The 11,973-nt window shown below is 28.4% G+C and overlaps 1 protein-coding gene across 1 annotated transcript; it reads left to right on the forward strand.

Moving 5' to 3' along the window:
* The first annotated feature begins 8,525 nt into the window (after positions 1 to 8,525).
* LOC145097912 (altered inheritance of mitochondria protein 32-like) lies at positions 8,526 to 11,973 on the forward strand. The gene is made up of 5 exons (XM_079035577.1): positions 8,526 to 8,906; positions 9,004 to 9,089; positions 9,753 to 10,058; positions 10,189 to 10,272; positions 11,372 to 11,973. Exons 1-5 carry the CDS (start codon positions 8,643 to 8,645, stop codon positions 11,673 to 11,675), a joined length of 1,044 nt encoding a protein of 347 aa, XP_078891703.1. The 5' UTR covers positions 8,526 to 8,642; the 3' UTR covers positions 11,676 to 11,973.

Here is an 11,973-nt window from a genome sequence, read left to right on the forward strand (position 1 = left end):
TGTTAATTATGTTCAATACTGGAAAAATATGCTAAAAACGAACTCATCATCACACATAAATCATAATCTATCACTAATGACTTTTTTGTCCCTGTTTCTGTTTTAGTATAAACTAGGATTTCATCCGCTGTGAAGTAATGGACTTAAGAAGTAACAGAAAGTAAAAGGATCTCTTTCAGTAGCAATAGAAACTTAGGAGGACTTAAGTTGCCAAACCACAAAAGTCAGGGACAAAATTGAAACTTAGGAGGACTTAAGTTACCAAACCACAAAAATTAGGGACCAAATAGAAACTTGGAAGGACTTAACTTGTCAAACTACAAAATTCAGAGACTAAAGTTACTAAATAACAAAGTCCACCAAACTTGCTATTTAGTATAGTTGAAAGTGGATAATGGTATAAATGGATAACAAACTATATAAAATGTTTAAAAAATACCATCAAACTAAATAAATGTTGTCACAAGGTAACACATTTTCATTTTAGATATTTAAAACAACAGTGTAACATGGAATAGTAGGTTTTCTCGGTTACAACTTACAATAGTCTTTTAAAAACAAAAATAAAATAAAAGTTTGTTGTCTTCTAACAACATTTATAGTTCAATGATATTTTTCAATCGGTTTAGATATATTGTCACTCTTTTATGCCATTATCCATTGTATATCATGTGAATTTACCCTAAATTATTATAAATAAGTCGAATTGTGTTATAAGCAAACCTTCCGTAAGCAAGGACTATAATGCTCACATCGGTTTTGTATAGGTTAATCAAACTTGAATAAATTTATTATTTGGAAAGAATCATCTTAAATGAGCATATATCATTTCCGTCATATAGATTTTCCGCTTTAATACTTTCCTTGACCATTTTTCTTTAGGATTATTCAAGTCCCTATATTCCTTCAAACTAGATTATGAAACGCGTTAACGCAAAGAACATAAATTAAATACATATCACATTAATAGGTGACTTTGTTTTAGGTCGAATTTTAATAAAAAAAATGTTAGTTAGATTCATTTTTAGAATTTTTGAACCAAACTTATTAGATAAAAATATTTAATATTTATATTAGAGCAATTTGGTTTTTTAATACACTAATTTTCAACATAAATGATCTATGTGATCTTTGTTTTATCACAACATAATACGACTTATTGATTAAAATATGTTGTGTAGTAGCTTTATGAATTGACTTTATTCGGTGTACCAACCCCCATGGAGGCCCATACGGCTCTTTTCATATTGGTCATGTAAAACCAAAAGCAACAATAAATTGTTACATGTACCAGCAACATTAAATTCTGCAAAGAAATTCGATAAACATTACAAATAAAGTGAATTGTCAGAACCATAAACATCAAATTCAGACATTGTAATTTGGTCGATTTCAAAGTATTTTTTTCTTATAAAAATTAAAATATGATTTTTCAGGCTACACCCAATCACATATACATATCTTCCGATCAAATAAATTATTACAAAAAAACATGTTATGAACAAAAATATAATATTAGTTTCATAATTTGCTAAATGTTAACATTAATAAATAATAATGAACTTTCACAAATCTTGCATTTTGGTCACTATATCCAACTAACAAATGAAAGTTGGTTTAGAGGATTGATTCAAGAAGTGCATCCATGACTTCTTGTAGCTGAATTTTGGGAAATGTTAAGACCTACTGAGATATGCGAGAATGGTCTGTGAGTCTACAGTTGGTTTCTGTAGGGCAATACAAATTCAAAATCATTAGCACATATCTTTCCTACCTGCTTCAATTATCAAATTTAGATCAAACTTGTCAAAATCAAATTATATAAAAAAAATAAAAAAAAATAATCAGATATGACCTAACAATCAAACAACATATTTTTCATTGAAATAAATATCATAAATTTACAATTTACACATTATATATTATTCTTAAATTATATATTACCTTTTCATCTTTAATGATCACTAACACCTTTTACTGTCTTATTGTTGTGACACACATCTATGTCGAAAATAAGAGAAAGAACTATAGAGAAGAATGTTGACAGAGTGATACTTCATTGAAAACGCAACAAAATTCTCTCTCTCTCTCTCTCTCTCATGCATGAGTTCAAATTAAAGAGACATACTCAATTTCTTTAAATTGCTAATAATGAAATACTAATCCATTTGTTCAATTTATTTTCACTCTTCCAACAATCTCGCTGAATCACCTCATTGGTAAACACTTTGGATCTTCATCGGAAATCCATGGTTGAGCACTACAACTGTCAACTTACATATAAATCTTAATACAATACACCTTTTATGGTGTTGTCTAAATAGTGTTCATGTATTAAATTGCACATTAACGTAACATCACATGAAAAACTTCATTACTCCTTCACAAGCTTCACTAAGACCCATCTTAAATCTTGATATGAATACTCATGGTGCACCTTAATATACTTCCTTCTTTCATCCATGGTGGATATCAAGACAAACCACAAGAAAAACAATAAGTTTCATCCCATCCTCTCTTCTCTTCTCTTTTCTCTCTCTCTCTCTCTCTCTCTCTCTCTCTCTCTCTCGCATGAGTTCAAATTAAAGAGACATACTCAATCTCTTTAAATGGCTAATAATGAAATACTAATCCATTTGTTCAATTTCGTTTCACTCTTCCAACAATCTCGCTGAATCACCTCATTGGTAAACACTTTGGATCTTCATCGGAAATCCATGGTTGAGCACTACAACTGTCAACTTACATATAAATCTTAATACAGTACACCTTTTATGGTGTTATCTAAATAGTGTTCATGTATAAACTTGCACATTAACGTAACATCACATGAAAAACTTCATTAATCCTTCACAAGCTTCACTAAGACCCATCTTAAATCTTGATATGAATACTCATGGTGCACCCTAATATACTTCCTTCTTTCATCCATGGTGGATATCAAGACAAACCACAAGAAAAACAATAAGTTTCATCCCATCCTCTCTTCTCTTCTTGTTCTCTCTCTCTCTCTCTCTCTCTCTCTATATATATATATATATATATATATATATATATATATATATATATATATATATATATATATATGGTTAGGTTCATGTGAGACGACCTAATTTTGTGAGACCGTGAGACACATTTTTTTATTTTTTATATTTTTTAGTTAATTTAAGTTCCGAAAATAATATTAAAAAAAAGAATTTTAGGATTTTTCCATTTAGTTTGCATTTTAAAATTATTTTTTAGAATATGTACAGTGTAATATTCTATTAGAATATTTCACGTATTTTTAAAAAAAAATGGAATTTTTTTTATTTTATTTTTATTTTATTTTTAATTTTTTTAATTTTTTTTAGCTAATTCAAGTTTCGAAAATAATATTTAAAAAAAGAATTTTTAGATTTTTCCATTTCTTTTGCATTTTAAAATTATTTTTTAGAATATGCCAGTGTAATATTCTATTAGAATATTTCACGTATTTTTCAAAAAAACGGGATTTTTTTATTATTTTTAGTTAATTCAAGTTCCGAAAATAATATTTAAAAAAAGATTTTTTGGATTTTTCTATTTATTTTGCATTTTAAAATTATTTTTAAATTTGGTCTCATGGTCTCACAAAATTAGAATGGTCTCAAATGAACCTGAATATATATATATATATATATATATATATATATATATATATATATATATATATATATATATATATATATATATATGTTTGCATTCTCTTTGTTTTTTGGAAAGATATGGAGTAGGTACACAATGAAATTGATATATTAGTTTTATGTTGCTTACTTTCTTCTCACAAAAACATATGTATATGATGTGGGGATACTGACATAAATGGGTAACAAAATGTCTCAAACGTTTTAAAAACATCATTGAACTATAAAAATTATCAGAAGGCAACAATTTTTTAAAGACCATTGTAATCGAGAAAAACTACTATTCCATGTTACAATGGTATTTAAAAAACAAAAAAAAAAAAAACAAAAGTTTGTTACATTATGATATTTATTTAGTTTGGTGGTACTCTTAAGACATTAAGACAATTTGGACAGTTTGTAACCCATTTATGTTATTATTCATTTTTTTTTAATGTTTTCGTAGTTGTTACGTCCTTAATACTTTTTAAAAAATTTGGTAGTCTCTCTTGATAACACATCTTATTTTTAGAAAATTGTGTTTCTGACTTTCTGAACTTATAAGATGGGTCGGATCAAAAGATATTACATTTTAAAAAACTAGACCCTTTTCCACCACTTTTATCCTTGTCCCAGCCCACCCACAAAAAATTAAGGTTATATATATATATATATATATATATATATATATATATATATATATATATATATATATATATATATATATATATATATATTAATATGATGTGGGGTAACAAAATATACCTATATTTGAAGAATTTTATCATTAATTCATATTTTGTATATTATTTGGTCTATCGTAAAACAAAATTCTGATTACGCCACTACCTATTTATCCATGAAGTACTCAACTAAGTTTCAAATTCTTATATGTTGGCCACATTTTGTTTAGGATTAAACTAATAAACCATATTTTAAAAAATCTCAAAGTAAAAAAAAAAACGATTTTTGCTACTTATTTGTCCAACTACAAAATTGATGCATTTTTCGATCATCTAATGCAAATTGAAGAGCTCAAAAATTGTTTTAATAAAGTAACACCGGCATTATTTACTTACTAGACGAACTCCCGCGCGTTGCGCGACACAGATTAAAAATATATTGTTATAATATATTATTATTATATTTAATGTTTTCCTTTTAACTATGTTAAAAAATATATATATTGCATTTTTTTAAACATTATTTGATATTTTACTTTAGGTTTTAAATTTTACACTAAATTTTTAAGCTTATCATACTATATTATAAAGGAAACATTTTTTCTTTCACCATATTCATTTGAAACTCCCAACTTTTCATATTTCCATACAATATGCTTAATTTATTAACTTAAATATGTTTTTAGTTGTAAACATTATCATAAATGGAAGAATTTGTGACTTATAAATATGATATACTTAATTTTTTAACTTCAATGTATAGTTAAATAAATAACCTACATTAATATATCAAATGTAGGTTATTTATTTAACTATACATTGAAGTTAAAAAATTAAGTATATCATATTTATAAGTCACAAATTCTTCCATTTATGATAATGTTTACAACTAAAAGCATATTTAAGTTAATAAATTAAGCATATTGTATGGAAATATGAAAAGTTGAGAGTTTCAAATGAATATGGTGAAAGAAAAAATATTTCCTTTATAATATAGTATGATATGATATGATGATGATTATAGTTTTAATTTTAAAGTCATTATGATATATACAATTATTTGATAATTTTATAAACCGTTTAAAATTATGTAAATTATATATCAAACGTATGATAATCTATATATAACGGGTAACAAAATATATGAACAAAAATAAGAACTACAACTTTTAGTAACATAAAAATATAAAAACATCTATTATAACATTTGTATTAAAATATATATATATATATATATATATATATATATATATATATATATATATACACACACACACACACAACGTATAATAAAAAAATATGAAAAATAAACACTACAACTTTAATAACATAAAAACACTAAAACATTTATTATAACATTTATATTAACTTTTCATACTTAAATCACAAATAGCTTCAAAAACATTAATGTTTATAATGAGTCAAAATTTACAACCTTGTAGAAGAAAGGAAAATAAAAAGTTATTAGTGATTACTAATTAATAATCATAAGTAAAAAACTCTTTAGTTGTAACTAATAAATATACATAAATTAGAAAACTCTTGAGTTGTAGTGTGAGTTTCAAATGAATACGGTACTTGGAAATGTGTAATTATTATTATTATTATTATTATATCCGTTATCCCTTCAATTATTAAACATAATGATATTTTATTATAAATTTATAATATACATAGGTGCATATATATATGTTAAACAAATCACATATAATATGTAATCTCTTAAATTTCATATGTAATTTTTGTCGTAGTAATATGGATAAATTACTTTCATATGAAGAACATATCATGATAAGTCATCATAATTACATATCAAATGTTAAAAACTATATTATCTTTTAAATATTGTCTTGTAAATATGTTGTGTAAGATAACCCAACAAAAAAATAATAGAAAATAAACATAATCAAAATAGAAAAACTACAATCAAATGAATAAGAACATTAGGTGGTTGAATATATAAATAAAAATGTTAAATAAATATACGTTTAAATCAAAAGAAAAAACCAACATTAGTTTATTTTGCTCAAACAAAAAAAAAAACTTATATCCGTTTTCTGAATCTTATTTCTTTATTTAACACCATTCAACCATAGAAATTTGATGACAATTCTTTACTAACCTGCAATCAAAATGTTTTTCTTGAAAAAGAAGAATGAGAAAGATATTCAAAGCAAAATATTGATGTTTGGAGAGTCACATTCAAGATTAAGTACATATATAAATCACATATAAAGATCAAATGAGAAATTGAATATAAAAAAAGAATTGAAAAGTTTCATTTGTTTTGGTTGAAAGAAAAAACAATATTACAATTACCATCGATGCGACATAACCAATTTTTTCAAATCATCATATTTGGATCGTGAATGCTTCAACTATATGAAAACTTTTGAATCATAATATCTTCAACCAAATGACAACTTTTTGTAAGAAAAATGTACTAATATAACTACATATATAATGAAGGTGAAATGGTGTGAGAGTTTCAAATGCATGAGGTGTTGAACTTATAGAGTGTGTGATTTTTTTGGAATGGGATTATGTGTGATTAATTACTTTGAAGGTGAAAGGGTGTGTGAGTTTCAAATGCATGAGGTGTTGACAAATTTTTATGGGGGTTTCAAATGCATGAGATTCAAGAAAAAATGCTAGCTTTATAAGTATGTATGATATGCATTTTACGGGAATGATGTATTCAAAATGCCTAAATTTTATCCTAACGAGTTCTTAGAGCACAGATTTGGAGCATTTAAAGCAAATCTTCAAAATTATATTGTGGATGTATATGTATAGATACAAGATTTAATAGTTTGAAGGAAATGAAAACTACGTAAAGTGATGGTTGAAATTAAGAAAGCATACTATATATCTAATGATATATCTTCTATTAAAATTAATACTAATTTTCTCCATTCCAAAATCCAAAATGAAAGGTCTATTTTTAGCAATGATGTTGATAAATAACGTTTTGCATGATAAACTAGTGATCAATTTATGAATGAGTGTTACATATCGAGAAAAATATGTTAGGTAATATTATCAACAATATACACTTATAAATTGTGTGTGAATTATGCTCTTACTGAGCCACACCTACGGATTTGTGTGAAAATTGAAACAAACTTTAACCATCTATTTTAGGATTTTGCAATAGCAATTAGGCGTCAATAATTCTCATTTTAATATGAAACATGTCATGATAATTATTTAATAGTTTTGAGTATAACAGGTTTAGTTGTATGAAAAGTCTAAAGGGGTGTCCATGTCGTTATAGTTTAATGCTTGCACGTTTTGATATCTTTTCAATGATTTGTTGGTGTGTGTTTGGTCAAATTAAAATATCTAAAGGCGAATTCATTTATGGACAATTAGTGTTTAATATAATATTACATTCTAATGACCAAGAAGAAGAATTTGTTGGGAGTAAGGTATATTCACGAATTTATTAAAGTAGTTAACAATTAATTCATTATTTTTTTTGGAAACGAAAAATGATATATAAAGAAATTAATTCATTAATTTATAATCAGAACCAGAGAAATGTTAATGCGCATACGGCATAACTTTATATTCTTTATAACTAAATTAAAAATAATACAAAACAAACAAAATTAGTACCGATCCAACAAAACATCAGAGATAGTAAAATATGTAAAACCAGATAACATTTAACTACTTACTTTTATAATTTAACTAGTTACTTGGGTATAAGACATATGCCAAAATTACAGGTTTCACATGCATCATTGGCTTATTCTAAAGAGATGGTTTATAAAATATCACATTCTTCGATAATAATAATATCATAATATATGTTGTATTGTATAATTTCTTCTCCCTCATCCTCATCATCAACTATAAATACAAGATTTTGCTGTTGCTTGCGAGCTATTATCGAACTAAGTTCTGAAGTTGATTGGACGCAAAGTAAATTTGTGAAGAATAAATGAACCTGTCTGGAAACTTAATTATTGGGATTTTGCAGTTTCTTTAAGTCAAAATATATGCTGTTTAGACTTTTAAATATCAAATAAAAGTGGTTTTGTCGAACTATAGTCAAATAGTTATTTTAGTGAATATCTTATTAGTCATTGTGGCCAAAAGGACAAAAAAACGAGATGTTAATTGTTGCCTTTTTCCAAACAACCCAAAGGCCAAAACCTCTACCTACGACACGTGAAATTGTAAATGATAAAAAGCCTTTTTTGAAAACCAAAATCCATTAACATCTCAGCCGTTCCCTTGCCCTCCAAGTTTATCCAACTCCCTCTCTATACCTCCTCCTCCGTTCGCCGTCGATACCTATTCCGGCATGGCCGCCGCTTCAGAGAACGGTACCGTTGATATTTCTACTGAAGCTGTGGTGGTCGATGATGACGTCAAGTTCGGATTCCAAAGGCAGGAGATGTACACCGAGAATCTCTCCGGATCAGTCCATCCTTACGAACGTCACGTTTTCCTCTGCTACAAGACTCGCGAAGACTGGCCTGCTCGTGTTGAATCCTCCGACTCGGATCTGCTCCCTAAGCGACTTGCTGGAGCTATCAAGGAGCGCAAGAACGATATCGCTGTTAAGGTTATTGTCGCTCACTTGTGTTAATTATTCTAATGAGGTATTTGAAGGTTTTGAGTGTTGACGAGTTTTTTTTCTATTCACGATCTGACTATTGTAGACTCTGATGACGATATTCGAGGGCGGTGCTGCTACTGGTTTGTCAGATGGAGATGTTTTGATTTTTCCTGATATGATCAAGTACAGGTATTGTGAAGTTCGCTAGGGTTTTAAATTCATCAGCTATTTGTTGTGTGTGTGCTATGTAGATTCGTTTTTTTTCCTCAGATTTCTTTTATGGCTCTCCACGAATCTACGATCTGTTGCTTTTGTCAATTTGAAAACAAAACAATAGTCGACGCCATGTGCAACATAGCGGAAAATTTTCTTTTATAGTTTTGATAGAGTTGATACTTAATATAGCATATTATTCGGTCTTGAGCTTCAAATTTGACCATGCTTATATTCCGCATCATACCTAAACTCCATTTCTTTTGCTAATATAAACAAGTGAAATTGGATTTGAAGTATAAAAACACTGAAGTTCAGTAGCCTCCGCCCTGATTAGAACTTTGTGTAAAGAGTAATGTTGATTGAAAAGGCAAAATCTATGCTAGCAAGATGATTCCTTGAATGATAATGTTAGAGGAAAGCTTCGAGAATTTGCAAAGCAATCATATATATCAACAAATTTGGAGGCCTTTGAAATGATGAAATCACACTTTCGATTTTAAACAATCTTAATTGAGGAATGAAAACACGAGAACTTTTCTTCAAAGATGATCTTATTTAGGGTATCCATTATCCAAATCTTCACATAATAGAACACATCGATATGTAGTTTACTTACTAATGCATTTGTGACTGAAGGGGTTTGGAAGAATCAAACGTTGATAGTTTTGTGGAGGAAGTGATTGTGAATGGAAAACCATGGGCTTCAGGAACACCGGAGGTAGTGACAGGTTCATACGTATTTGTGTGTGCTCATAGCAGTCGAGATAAAAGATGTGGTGTTTGTGGGCCAGCTTTAATTGAAAAGTTCAATGAAGAGATTGAAGTTAGGGCATTGAAGGATCAGGTGTTTGTGAGTGCTTGCTCACATGTTGGAGGACATAAGTATGCAGGGAACTTGATAATATATAGTTCAGTTGAAGATGGAAAAGTGTCTGGACATTGGTAAGACAATCCATAACAATTTAATTATTTTTATTTTTCTATTTGAAGCAGAGTCTATAACATTTACTTGCCAAAGAATGTATTAATTCATTCTTCTTATGAATACTTTCTTGTGTTTCTGTTGTATAAGGTATGGTTATGTTACCCCAAATGATGTGGCTGAATTGCTTGACCAACATATCAAGAAGGGTGAGATCATTGAAAGGATTTGGAGGTACGCTTTTCCCCTCTTATGTATTTAGCTTAATTGGTTTTTATTTCCCAATTCAAAAGGGAAATTAGTATTGTTAGAAGTTTGTGCATAATGTTATAATGGATATGATCCTATGACCTAAATGAAACTACTGATTAATCCTTAAAAACCATTCATATTTCATCATCAGATATTGATTTCTAGTTGATTATGTTATTAGAAAATAGAAATGAATTGATAGAAAACATTCAAATATCCATAATCATAGGTGAAGTTATAAAGGACCTTAACAATTATAAACACACAATAATGGAATAAAATTTTGGCTACTAAAGATTAGATAATTATTTACAACAGAAAAAACAAACAAATCTCTCATGGAATTGATGATTTTTATGCTTTTGCTGCTAAACGGCCAAAACACCCAAGGTCTGCATGGCCCGAATCGTCTACTGCTACATTTCTTCTCTGGCTTTCACGGTCAAGTTGATTGATTTTAAGTTCCTTCAATTTTGACTTTCTGCTCTTGACCTTCATTGACCAGCTTTGACTCTCCTTCAATTTTGACTTTCTTCTCTTGACCTTTATTGACCAGATTTGACTTTCCTTCATTCTTTTTAACCCTCTTTTATTTTGATCTACGGATCCTTCTTTTGACATTTGACTCAACTTGACTTCCCTGAATTGACCGATTTGCCCCTGACCTGCAAAAATACGGTCCAAAAAACACAAATACGGCCTGCCAATGCCTTTTAACCATTTCTTTTATCTCATAACTAACTAGCTTTTAAAATATAATTACAAAAACTATCATAAATATAATAATGCCACATTTTAATAAACAATTTAGGAGGTTGTAAAAAGTTGATCAGCTTTTAAACAGTTCAACCCATTTTGTTCTTAATTAATGTGGTAAAGTTCTTGGATTTTGACTCATTTAACTCACTAGCAAATAAAATATAAAGCTAAATACAAGACATATCAATCTGCTTTCCAAAAAAATTAATTATTACATCATTGTACTTTCAAATTATCAAAAGTAAATTCCCCTAATAAGAAATATTCTAAAACTAGAATGCTACAAATATATATTCTGAACATGTAATTGATTCCACTGCAGGGGTGAAATGGGTGTTCCTCCAGTTGAGAAAGCTGACAAGGCAGTTGAAAAGTCACTACCAAATGGAAATGATTCAAAGGTGAATGGGAAAGATGATGAGAAGGAAAACACTGGAGGCTGTTGTCAAGGTGCTAATGGGTTCTCATGCTGCAGAGATGAAAGCTCAGGGCCAAAAAAGTCAACTTTTAATGTTAATTTTTTTACAAAAAAATGGGAGCAGCATGAGATGTTTACAGCTGCTGCTGTAGTTGGAGCGGTTGCAACTGTTGCTGTGGCTTATAGCCTTTATAAAAGGTCACGTTGAGGTTAGAAACTTAGAATTAAGTATCTTAATCAACATACACAAAAAAAAAGAGTTAAAAAGTCTACGTGGTTTATTACATACAGAAACCTAATATTTGGTTTTGGTATTATATTACTTTACATTACAATATATACCCTGTTTGTAAGGGTGGGAACTACTACTAGCATCTGTGTGGTATTTTGATGATCCTGTTTTGCTAGTTTTGTTTTCAACCTCTTGATGATACCAAGCTACACAAGTTGTATGACTATGAATGAATAAATGGTATACGGATATTAAAGAGGGGTTTCCGAGATGA

Source organism: Lactuca serriola, chromosome 4 (genome assembly GCF_051521515.1).
Source record: "Lactuca serriola cultivar US96UC23 chromosome 4, Lser_US96UC23_V15, whole genome shotgun sequence".
Classification (NCBI taxonomy): Eukaryota; Viridiplantae; Streptophyta; class Magnoliopsida; order Asterales; family Asteraceae; genus Lactuca; species Lactuca serriola.